Source organism: Ranitomeya imitator, chromosome 2 (genome assembly GCF_032444005.1).
Source record: "Ranitomeya imitator isolate aRanImi1 chromosome 2, aRanImi1.pri, whole genome shotgun sequence".
NCBI lineage: Eukaryota > Metazoa > Chordata > Amphibia > Anura > Dendrobatidae > Ranitomeya > Ranitomeya imitator.
The window spans coordinates 689,780,708-689,794,121 of NC_091283.1; the positions used below are offsets into that span (position 1 = coordinate 689,780,708).

Below are 13,414 nucleotides of genomic sequence, written 5' to 3' on the forward strand. Positions count from 1 at the left end.
AATTGCCACCTGCAGATTCCTCAGGCAATGGCCACATTTACAAATGAAAGGATGCTAATTGGAGCCATCAGAGTTGTCAGTTTGGACTAAAGCCCCCTTCACACATAGCGACGCTGCAGCGATACCGACAACGATCCGGATCGCTGCAGCGTCGCTGTTTGGTCGCTGGAGAGCTGTCACACAGACAGCTCTCCAGCGACCAACGATCCCGAGGTCCCCGGTAACCAGGGTAAACATCGGGTAACTAAGCGCAGGGCCGCGCTTAGTAACCCGATGTTTACCCTGGTTACCATCGTTAAAGTAAAAATAACAAACGCTACATACTTACCTACCGCTGTCTGTCCTCGGCGCTCAGCTTCTCTGGTCTGGCTGTGAGCACAGCGGCCGGAAAGCAGAGCGGTGACGTCACCGCTCTGCTTTCCGGCTGACCGGCGCTCACAGCCAGACCAGAGAAGCAGAGCGCCGGGGACAGACAGCGGTAGGTAAGTATGTAGCGTTTGTTTTTTTTACTTTAACGATGGTAACCAGGGTAAACATCGGGTTACTAAGCGCGGCCCTGCGCTTAGTTAACCGATGTTTACCTTGGTTACCAGCAAAGACATCGCTGAATCGGCGTCACACACGCCGTCAGCGATGTCAGCGGGACCTCAACAATCAAAAAATGGCCCAGGCCATTCCGACACGACCAGCGATCTCACAGCAGGGGCCTGATCGCTGGTACGTGTCACACATAGCGAGATCGCTACTGAGATCGCTGTTGCGTCACAAAACTTGTGACTCAGCAGCGATCTCGCTAGCGATCTCGCTATGTGTGACGGGGCCTTTAAGGTACCGTTACACTAAACGACTTACCAACGATCACGACCAGCGATACGACCTGGCCGTGATCGTTGGTAAGTCGTGGTGTGGTCGCTGGGGAGCTGTCACACAGACAGCTCTCTCCAGCGACCAACGATCAGGGGAACGACTTTGGCATCGTTGAAACTGTATTCAACGATGCCGAAGTCCCCGGGTAACCAGGGTAAACATCGGGTTACTAAGTGCAGGGCCGCGCTTAGTAACCCGATATTTATCCTGGTTACCATTGTAAAAGTAAAAAAAAAAAAAAACACTACATACTCACATTCCGATGTCTGTCACGTCCCCCGCCGTCAGCTTCCCGCACTGACTGTGTCAGTGCCGGCCGTAAAGCAGAGCACAGCTGTGACGTCACATCGATGAACACATCGCTGGATCGGCGTCACAGACGCTGATCCAGCGATGACAGCGGGTGATCAGCGACCAAAAAAAGATCCTGATCATTCCCCAACGACCAACGATCTCCCAGCAGGGGCCTGATCGTTGGTCGCTGTCACACCTAACGAGAACGTTAGCGGGATCGTTGCTATGTCACAAAAAGCGTGATGTTGCAACGATATCGTTAACGAAATCGTTATGTGTGAAGGTACCTTAAGGGTCATTTGACCCTCTTTCAGGACTTCAGGGGGGAGCTCGACTTCTAGTGTTAAAAATAAATCTTTCAATTTTCACATTGGCTGCCATGCCTAACATAATAGCATTACAATGAAAGGTAACACCTCTCTATATACAGTAGATAACAAACCCTTCACAAGAGGTGATAGTCACAATTCATTTACTCCCATACATTCACAAAGACCTTTGCCCAGATCAGACAATGAACAAAAAATTCAATAGGGTCATAGACAGTCTGCTTGTGTGTGAGAGATATGTTAGGTCTAGTGAGCAGTGTTAAAACTTTTGATTTTATTTAAATATAGACAACATTAAAAACATTAAACAATAGGCTATTTTCTGATGACACATTCACGAACACGATTGCTGTGAAAACTTAGAATAGGACTGAGCTGCAGTACAAGCCAAAGCCTATTTCACATATAGTTGGGTGAAAAAATGTTTGTCCCCTTCCTGATTTCCTATTATTTTGCATGTTTATCACACTTAAATGTTTCAGATTCCCAAACAAATTTAAATATTAGACAAAGAAAACAGAAGTAAGCACAAGATGCAGTTTATAAATGAAGAAAAAGAAAAAGAAATCCAAACCTACAGAGCCCTATGTGGAAAAAGTGATTGCCCCCTAAACCTAATAACTGGTTGAGCCACCCTTAGCAGCAACAACTGCAATCAAGTGTTTTCGATAACTGGCAACAAGTCTTTTACAACGCTCTGGAGGAATTTTGGCCCACTCATCCTTGCAAAATTTGCAGCCACATTTGCAGCCACACTGGAAGTATTCCAATCATGAACCGCCTTTTTTTTTAAAATTCTTTATTTAGAATTTTCAAAATTACAAAGAAAATAAACATACAAGAACTTACATCTTCAAAAAAATCAAGATAATGGAGCAGCGACGTTAGGCAAGCCCACCGGTGAATTGAAAAAACCACAGATATAAGTCAGGAAATGTGTTTAACTAAACAACACAACTTTCAGGTATATAGCATGGTACGAATAGTCTTAGAACTGTAGCTCAGGGGATCAGGAACTCGAAATCCTGAGTTTTTACAGGGTTGAGACATATTAGAACATTTAAGGCAATGAAATCTAGGTAAGACACATGGCGAGTAATAGAGAGTAAAATGTAGGCTTAGGCTAGGGTCACATTGCGTTATGTGACCCCGTTTAACGGACTATGTTACACCGCGGCATAACGCGGTGTAACGTAGTTTGTTAACGCCGCCATTGATTGTAATGGCGAACGCATCGCTAGCGCACGCCAACATTGGGCGTGCGCTAGCGATGTGCCGTCATTTGAGTGACGGTCTGCGAACGCTGCTTGGAGTGTTCGCGGTCCGTTCCTCGCTAGCGCAGATCGGGGATCTGGGGAGAATATAGGATTTGACTATATTAATCCTGCCAATCCAGGAAAGGTAGGGTAAATCATATGATTTGAGTAAGAATTGTACTTTATCTAACAGAGGAGGGAAATTATGTTTATATAGCGTAGAGGGATCTGCCGTTAGGAAAAAACCCAGTTATTTCAGTTTCCCAGAAGGCCATTTCAAAGGGGTGATTTGTTTAAGTCTAGATACCACCGACTCCAGTGTCAAGACGTTCAAGGCTTCGGATTTATGAACAGCCTTTTTAAGGTCATGCCACAGCATCTCAATCGGAATAAGATCAGGACTTTGACTAGGCTTCTCCAAAGTCTTAATTTTGTTTTTCTTAAGCCATTCAGAGGTTGATTTGCTGGTGTGTTTTGGATCATTGCCCAACTGCATAATCCAATTTCACTTCAGCCTGAGGTCACGAACAGATGGCCGGGCATTCTCCTTCAGGCTTTTTTGAAATACAGCAGAATTCATGGTTCCATTTACCACAGCAAGTCTTCCAGGTCCTGCAGCAGCAAAATATCCCCAGACCAACACACTACCACCACATTTTACTGTTAGTATGATGTTCCTTTTCTGAAATGCTGTGTTCCTTCTATGCCAGATGTAATGGGACATACAGTATATCTTCCAAAAAGTTCAACGTTTTGTCAGTCCACAGAGTATTCTCCCAAAAGTTTAGGGGATCATCAAGATGTGTTCTGGCAAAACTGAGATGCCTTTATGTTCTTATTGCTTAGCAGAGGTTTTCGTCTTGGAACTCTACCCTGCATGCCATTTTAGCCCAGTCTCTTTTTTATGGTGGAGTCATGAACGTAGACCATAACTGAAACGAGTGAGGCCTGAAATTCTTTGGATGTTATTGTGGGGTCTTCTGTGACCACTTGGATGAGTCCTTGCTGTGCTCTTGGGGTAATTTTGGTCGGCCGGCCACTCCTGGCAAGGTTCCCCCCTGTTCCATGTTTTCACCATTTGTGGATAATGGCTCTAACTGTGGTTCGCTGGAGTCCCAAAAATTGAGAAATAGTTTTATAACCTTTTCCAGACTGATAGATCTCAGTTAATTTGTTTCTCATTTATTCCAGAATTTCTTTAAATAACAGCATGATGTCTAGATTTTGAGGGTCTTTTGGTCTACTTCACTTTGTTAGGCCGGTACTAATTACCGTATATACTCGAGTATAAGCCGAGATTTTCAGCCCATTTTTTTGGGCTGAAAGTCCCCCTCTCGGCTTATACTCGAGTCATATACCCGGGTGTCAGCAGGGGAGGTGGAGCGGGGGCTGTGTAGTCATACTTACCTGCTCCCAGCGCGGTCCCTGCAGTCCCTGGCTTCTCCGGCGCTGCAGATTCTTCCTGCACTGAGCGGTCACATGGCACCGCTCATTACAGAAATGAATAGGCAGCTCCACCCCCATAGGGGAGGAGCCGCATATTCATTGCTGTAAATGATCGGTGCCATGTGACCGCTCAATTACAGGAAGAAGCTGCAGCGCCGGAGAAGCCAGGGACTGCAGGGACCGCGCCGCAGCAGGTAAGGGGAGCGCAGCGCTATAATTACCTGCTCCTCGCTCCGGCTCCGTCTGCAGCGTCCTCTAGCAGTGACGCTCAGGTTAGAGGGCGCTGTGACGTAGTCAGTGCGCGCCCTCTGCTGAGCGTCAGTGCTGGAGACGGAGCCGCAGAGGAGCAGGTAATTATTGAAAGCGCCGGCGTCCTGAGAAGAGAGGTGAGTATGTGATTTTTTTTTTTTTTTTATGGCAGCACCAGCAGCATTCTAAGGAGCACCTATGGGGCCATAAAGGTGCAGAGCATATAAGGGGCACAGCATTATAAGGAGCACCTATGGGGCCATAAAGGTGCAGAGCATATATGGGGCACAGCATTATAAGGAGCACCTATGGGGCCATAAAGGTGCAGAGCATATATGGGGCACAACATTATAAGGAGCACCTATGGGGCCATAAAGGTGCAGAGCATAAATGGGGCACAGCATTATAAGGAGCACCTATGGGGCCATAAAGGTGCAGAGCATATAAGGGGCACAACATTATAAGGAGCACCTATGGGGCCATAAAGGTGCAGAGCATATATGGGGCACAGCATTATAAGGAGCACCTATGGGGCCATAAAGGTGCAGAGCATATATGGGGCACAGCATTATAAGGAGCACCTATGGGGCCATAAAGGTGCAGAGCATATAAGGGGCACAGCATTATAAGGAGCACCTATGGGGCCATAAAGGTGCAGAGCATATATGGGGCACAGCATTATAAGGAGCACCTATGGGGCCATAAAGGTGCAGAGCATATATGGGGCACAGCATTATAAGGAGCATTTATGGGGCCATAATCAAAGGTGCAGAGCATATATGGCACAACATAAGGAGCATCTATGGGGCCATAATCAAAGGTGCAGAGCATATATGGCACAGCATTATAAGGAGCATCTATGGGGCCATAATCAAAGGTGCAGAGCATATATGGCACAGCATTATAAGGAGCATCTATGGGGCCATAATCAACGGTGCAGAGCATTCTATATAGCACAGTTGTATATGGAGCATCTATGGGGCAATAATGAACGGTATGGAGCATCTATTTTTATTTTTGAAATTCACCGGTAAATGCTGCATTTTCTACCCTAGGCTTATTCTCGAGTCAATAAGTTTTCCCAGTTTTTTGTGGCAAAATTAGGGGGGTCGGCTTATACTCGGGTCGGCTTATACTCGAGTATATACGGTAAGTGATTTCTTCATTGGGAACAGGTGTAGCAGGAATCAGGCCTGCGTGTGGCTTGGGAACTTTTTCACACAGGGCTCTGTAGAATTGGATTTACTTTTCCCTCAATAATAAAAACCTTAATTTAAAAAGTGCATTTTGTATTTCCTTGCGTTATCTTTGTCTAATATTTAAATTTGTTTTGAGATCTGAAACATTTAAGTTTGACAAAAATGCAAAAGAATAGGAAATCAGGAAAGGGGAAAACACTTTTTCACACAACTGTAACAACTGCTTGACCTGTGTCAATTGTGGAGATTACACAATGTAGTGCCATCATCCTGCTAATTAGAAGAGGACCATGACAATCATCAAACTGTTGTAATACTCTAAGTACAGGACATACATTATTATGTTCCTGAAAACGTTTAATAAAGTTTCAGGAGACTGACCTTATGTAAAACCCATCACCAGCCTGGTCTTTGATTTTGTTGAACTCATCCACTTTTTGCTGCACCTTCAATTTAACGTTTTCTGTTGGCTTTAGCATCTCTAGATAGGCTTCCTCTGCTGTTTTGTTTCTCATATCAACAGAGCCATACTAAGGAGGGAAACAATAAAAAAAACTGGGTAAAAAGAAAGGAATAGGAAGAAAATGTGAAAAAATAATAATATGCAAGCCCCCCGCAAGATATTTATCTTTATTTGACATTTGGGTTTTGTTTTAGTTCATTACTTCCCTCCTTTTTAATATTTCTGTATTTAATGTTTTCAATTATCGTATTACTTTGTTTCTTTTATCTAGATTACTCTGTATTACTGCTACTCTATGCTGCTATGCATGTGCTTGCTGATTTCAACTTCACACGAGTTTCTCAAAACAGAATACACGATTACTTTTTTTTCTGTAATGGTTTTAGATTTTTTTTACTGTGTTTTTTGCTTTTGACTTCAGTGTAGGGATTCGCAAAACAATGAGGACCCTTGACATGGGTTTGGAACTTTTGCATATTGGCCAAAATATCGAACGATACCTCATGCATATTACATAGTATTACTCGTTTTAATTTATATGCAGGATATAGCCAGGCCCATCAATGTTGGCTTTGTAAATTAGGGTGTCTGTCCCTGTGTGCTTCCCACTTATACAGTACTGGATAGCCTGCCTGATCTAATATAATGGGCGTCACTGATAAGCTGTAAGCCAGAAAATGTGCACTTCATCTGTGTGACTGGTGCACTATACAAGCCTTAAGGTACCGTCACACTAAGCGACGCTGCAGCGATACCGACAACGATCCGGATCGCTGCAGCGTCGCTGTTTGGTCGTTGGAGAGCTGTCACACAGACCGCTCTCCAGCGACCAACGATGCCGGTAACAAGGGTAAACATCGGGTTACTAAGCGCAGGGCCGCGCTTAGTAACCCGATGTTTACCCTGGTTACCATCGTTAAAGTAAAAAAAACAACCACTACATACTTACCTACCGCTGTCTGTCCAAATATATATGGACCTAACTGTACTTACCTACCGCTGTCTGTCCCCGGCGCTGTGCTTCTCTGCACTGGCTGTGAGCGCCGGGCAGCCGGAAAGCAGAGCGGTGACGTCACCGCTCTGCTTTCCGGCCGCTGTGCTCACAGCCAGAGCAGAGAAGCAGAGCACCGGGGACAGACAGCGGTAGGTAAGTACAGTATGTAGTGGTTGTTTTTTTCCTTTAACGATGGTAACCAGGGTAAACATCGGGTTACTAAGCGCGGCCCTGCGCTTAGTAACCCGATGTTTACCCTGGTTACCAGCGAAGACATCGCTGAATCGGCGTCACACACGCCGATTCAGCGATGTCAGCAGGAGATCCAGCGACGAAATAAAGTTCTGGACTTTCTTCCCCGACCTGCGATATCACAGCAGGGGCCTGATCGCTGCTGCCTGTCACACTGGACGATATCGCTAGCCAGGACGCTGCAACGTCACGGATCGCTAGCGATATCGTCCAGTGTGACGGTACCTTTATCTGTGAGCAATTCTAATCCTCGGCGACAGCCCCTTTCCATGATTTGATAGTTGTGTGAGTGGTTGTTTCATCAATATTCTGCACTTTAGCCTTTATCAAAGGGGACCTGCAGTATCCTGTGGTGCATTGCTTCTGTGACTGGTGTTGGCAAATATAGCTGACTTTTTTCTGCCTTTTTCTGCATGCAAGCCGAGATGCGAACTCGGCTTCAGGAAAATGGCCGCCGCGATCTCCATCTGCGCACGCGTGGCATCCCGTGGCCATTTTCCTGAAGCCGAGTTCGCATCTCGGCTTGCATGCTGCTTCCTCAGGGATTGACCTGTAGGGGAAAAAGAAAGCCTTATAAATGAGATTAATCAGCTTCTGCATAAGACTGGCACCTGATTAGTAGGTGCCGCTTTGTGTGCACAGAGCTGGCATCAGGGACACTCAGCAAGAAACTTGCATGAAATAAACACTACAAAAGGACACAAAACATTTCACTGCATTCTGCATCTGCACACTGCATTTCACTTCATCTGCGCACGCGCGGCCTCAGGAAGATGGCCGCCCCCACCGATAACCAGGGGAATAGCACAGATCGCGCTCTTTTTCGGCTGTTGCGCATGTGAGAACCACTACACCAACACCGGAAAGATAAGCAAGAGGTGGGGGAGAAGCAGCCATTTCACCACGCCCTTTTGACCAGACCAGCCTGATTGACAGGCGAAAACGGCGACTTTGGTAAGGTATTTCGGCAGCATAGGTGGGGAATCAGGGGACAAAAAATATGCTATTGTAACACACAGCTCAGGCCCTATTTAACGGTATTTTTATCTCATACTGCAAAAACGGGGTGACAGGTTCCCTTTAAGTGAGCAAGCATCCCTGTGTGCCTGAATATCGCGGTCAAGTGAGAGTCCCCCAACACAAACAGATAGTGAGTGCTATCTCACTTGATTTATAGTTGGTTTATTTAATCAGACTGTCGTGGCCGCTGCTGAGCAGGTACAAGAGACCTCCACCAGAGGTCGATAGAGCGGAGGACTCAGTAAGGCCCTACTAACATAAACCCACGCTGCTGCAGCGGCCTCCACAAAGGGGGGGAAGGATAGTCAACAAAGCCAGGTCGGTAACTGACAGGAGCGAGGTACCAGTGGGGAGAAACAAATGCGTAGTCAGAAACAAGCCAGAAGGTCAGAGCCGGTCGGGAGCCGGAATACCGAGGACGTTAGACAGAGACACCAGTCAGAAAACAAGCCGGGTCAAAACACAACGGGGTCCAATCACAGGCGAAAAATTTAAGTCAAGGATGGGTACAGGGAACGTGCAAGCACCGAGAGTCAGGAAACAGCAAGAGGACAAATCAGGGTGTAACGGGGTCAGCGGCTCAAGCCGAAGACTGGAACTATAACTGACATGGGCTGTCAGCAGCAGCGCAGAGAAATGGCCGAACATGCACCAAAGAGAGGCAGAGAAAGGTTAACCCACACATGACCAGGACGGGGAAGAGATGGAAGAAAGCAAGCCCCTACCTGGATCATGACAGTACCCTCCTCTTAATGGAGGGGCCACAGGATAACACGCGTGAAAGGTCCAAACCAACTGATCAGCATGGACCGAATGCGCTGGAACCCATGACCGGTCCTCGGGAACGTAACCCCTCCAATGAACTAGGTATTGAAGTGAAAGCAGACCATGCGAGAGTCCACCACGTGTTCCACCTCATACTCGGTCATCCACCGAGACAGGTGACAGATGAGTCGGAGACTCCCCTGAGGAGGACACAAAAGGTTTCAAAAGGGCTTTATGGAACATGATAAGGATCCGAAGCGATGGGGGCAGGTGCAAAAGGAAGGCCGAATGGTTTAATCACCTCCACAATCTCATAAGGGTCGATGAACTTAGGCACCAGCTTAGCAGAAGGAACCATCAACCTTATATTATTGGTAGATAACCTTATTCCCCACCTGGAATACAGGCCCTACCGATTGTATTTTATCAGCAAAAAATTTATATTTGCCCTGAGCCTCCCCAATATTCCTCTGAACCACTTTCCACACCTCCCTCAACCGTTGAATAGCCAAATCTGGCCCTGGACACCCCGAATCCAGTTGGGAAAATTCCCCAAAATGAGGGCGAAAACCGTAATTACAAAAAAACAGAGAGGTGCCAGTGGACTGATTAATACGGTTATTAAAAGCAAATTCTGCCACAGACAACCAAGAGCACCAATCGCACTCCTGAGATGTGGCCAAACATTGCAAAATTTGCTTCAAAGACTGATTGGTCCTCTCCGTCTGACCGTTAGTCTCAGGATGGTAGGCCGATGAAAATGTCAAATACATAACCTCTTACAAAAGGCCCTCCAGAATTTGGACACAAATTGCACCCCTCTATCTGAAATCACACTCAAAGGCACACCATGCAACAGAACCACATGTTCCATGAATAATTTAGATAAAAGTTTCAGCATTAGGCATACCAGTCAGAGGCACAAAATGCGCTTGCTTACTAAATCTATCCACCACCCAAATCACAGTTTTGCCACTAGACGGCGGGAGATCGGTGATAAAATCCATCGACAGGTGAGTCCATGGTCTATTCGGAATTGGCAATGGCACCAATTCCCCGGCCGGCTGGTTATGGAAGTTTTTTCCACAGGCACATTTATATATCACAGGATAACACAAACATCTCCACATCAGAAGCCAACGAGGACTACCAAAACAGCCTAGCAATGGCTCTACGGGTGGTCGAGATCCCAGGATGCCCACTCAGGGCAGAGTCGTGGATCTCCTGGAGCACCCTCAAACAAAACTGAACAGGCACAAAGAGCTTATTGTCAGGTGCCGACGGAGGAGCAAGAGTTTGAGCCTCATGAGTCTCTTGCTCCAATGCTGAGGAAACCCCAGCCACAAACACTCCGTGCTGAAGAATGGAGGCAGGAGATTCAGGAGGTAATATAGTGTCCAAGCTATGATATAAAGCATCAGCCTTGACATTCTTGGAACCAGGTCTAAAAGTGATAGAAACCTGAAACTGAGAAAAAAAGTGACCACCTTGCCTATCTCGTTGTCAATTGTTTGGCCGACTCAATATAGGACAGGTTCTTGTGATCCGATGGAGAGCTCCCTCCAAAAATTCCTCCATTCTTCAAAAGCCAGTTTAATGGCTAATAACTCCCAGTTACCCACATCATAATACCTTTCAGCGTGAGAAAACTTCTAAGAGAAGAAGGCACAGGGTCTTAAATTGGTCAAAGTGGTGGGTCCCTGGGATAATACTGCCCTCACCCCCACCTCAGAGGCATCAACCTCAATAATAAATGGTTCCAACGGATCCCGTTGGATCAATACAGGGGCAGATATAAAACATTTCTTTAAAGAAGAAAATGCCGTAATAGCTGAGGCCGACCAATTTTAAATACCAGCTCCCTTTTGGTTCAGATCAGTAAGAGGTTTGACAACCTGGGAAAAATCTTTAATGAATTTTCGATAATAATTGGCAAACACTAAGAAACGCTGAAGCCCTTTAAGATTCCTGGGTTGCACCCAATCTACAATGGCCTGTACTTTTCTAGGGTCCATATGAAACCATTCAGCAGATAAAATGAAACTCAGAAAAGACAATTCCTGAACGAAAAAATGAACACTTCTATGGTTTAGCAAAGAGCGAGCTCTCCGGAGCCTCTGAAGAACAGCACGAAGATGACCCATGTGGGCCTGTTTATCAGCAGAGTATACCAGGATATCATCCAAATAAACCACCATAAAGTGCCTAATAAAATCAGAAAAAACATGGTTAATAAAGTTCTGGAAAACTGCCGGCGCATTAGTAAGGCCAAAGGGCATAACCAAATTTTCACACAGCGACTGTGAGGTAAGAAATGCAGTTTTCCACTCATCCTCCTCCCCAAACAGATAAGATTATATGCTCCCCGAAGGCTCAACTTAGAGAACCAACTGGCCCCAGACAATTGATTGTATAAGTGAGGAATAAGAGGGCGGGGGTACGTATTCCTCACAGTCATTTTGTTCAGTTCTCGAAAATTGAGGCATGGGTGTAGACCACCATCTTTTTTTTTTACAAAAAAGAACCCCACCAACACAGGAGAAACAGAAGGACGAATGTGACCTTTATGAAGACTTTCAGAAATATATTCCTTCATGGCGGCCCGCTCAGGACCGGAGAGATTGTACAAATGGGCCTTGGGCAATTTAGCACCCGGAATCAGGTTTACAGTACAATCGAATGGGCGGTGTGGTGGTAGAACCTCAGCCTCCTTTTCAGAGAACACATCCTCAAAATCCTTCAGGTACTTAATACCCTCCAGACTGAAGGATGACACAGATACAGAAACAAGGCAACCCCGGGAAGAATTAGGTCCCCATTTCACTATATCCCGAGCTTCCCAGTCAATGACCGGGTCATGTAGTTGTAACCAGGGAAGCCCTAACACCAGTCCAGCATGAAGATTGTCCCGAACAAAACATGCAATGTGTTCTTGATGTAAGGGCCCCACCTAGAGGGTAAACTCCTCAGAGATTAAATTAACCACATTCTTAGTGAGGTGTGTAGTATCAATGGCAACGAGATTCAAGGGAATCTTCAACCTAACTGTCCCTAACTTACATTTGGCCACCAAATTAGAATCAATCAAGTTCAAGAAAGACCCACAGTCCACAAAAGCCGAAGTAGAAGTCAAGAGGTTCTCAACACCCAGCTCCACATCGAATAGTAATTTTAGAAATTAGGAAAAAGGTACCTGAGTTCTGGGCAACCTCCTCGGTAGTTACCCAGACTTAGGCGTTTCCCGGAATCGGAGGGCAGGTGAGACAGTCCCTCTTCCAGTGTCCCAGATTACCGCAGTAAAAACATAGTTTTCCTTCTCGCCACCGTCTTCTCTCTCTGTCCTTGACGGTGGTGGCCCCCATCTCCATGGGTTCGGAATGTGATGGACATCAGGGTTTACCGGGAGCAAAGGAACCTCACGTTGCATGACACCCCTCTCCCGTAATCTCCGATCCATGGCCTGTGTCATGGCTTCCTCCAGAGAGCTGAGTCGAGGGTGGAGAGCAAGAGCGTCTTTAAGATAGTCCGACAGTCCCATCCTGAACTGACAACGGAGCGCAGAATCATTCCAGGTCACCTCAGTGGACCACTGTCTAAATTCCGAGCAGTACCACTCAGCAGAGAGCTTTTCCTGAAAGAGACCCATGATAGTGTCCTCCGCCACCCTAACGCAGTCAGGTTCATTAAAGATTAATCCTAAGGCCTCAAAGAACCTATCCACATTCTTTCAGGGGCGGTCGGGGGTAAAGAGAAAGACCAAGACTGCGGATCCTCCCTAAGTAAAGAAATTATTATCCCCTCCCGCTGACTCTCATCCCCAGAGGATCGGGGTCTAAGGGTAAACAACAACTTGTAACTTTCCCTGAAAACACGGAACTTATCCTTCTCCCCGGAGTAGGTGTCAGGGAGTTTGACAGATGGCTCAGGAAAGTGCAGAGAAACATCAACCGACTTACTGACAGATGAGGAAGAAAAAACCCGGATCCGTTTTTATCGTCTCAGTCAGCTCTCTCTGCAACTGACAATGGGATGTGGCCAGGGCCCTATGCTCCACCGATAATTCCTGCATCATCTGTGTCAGGCTGGAAATTTGATCCACCAAGGTACGAAGTGGATCCATAGCACAGAAAGAATGAAGGAAAAAAAAAGAAACTCTTCACTATGTTGGTCAGTTATAATGTTGTGGCAGATTAAACTGGGTGTTAGATTAAACAAAAGTAATTTGAAGCACAAGAGTGCGAGCAGTGCCGCACTGGCGGATGCCACTAACCACCCAGACT

At 46.2% G+C, this 13,414-nt stretch overlaps 1 protein-coding gene across 3 annotated transcripts in view; it reads right to left on the reverse strand.

Annotated features, from left to right (window-relative positions):
- Positions 1–13,414, reverse strand: part of DLG5 (discs large MAGUK scaffold protein 5) — a 679,445-nt gene that overhangs the window by 69,812 nt on the left and 596,219 nt on the right. For all 3 annotated transcript variants that reach the window (XM_069753072.1, XM_069753075.1, XM_069753073.1), the window contains one exon: positions 6,022–6,170. In XM_069753072.1, coding sequence (XP_069609173.1) covers positions 6,022–6,170 — 149 coding nt within the window. The remainder of the gene's footprint in view (positions 1–6,021; positions 6,171–13,414) is intronic.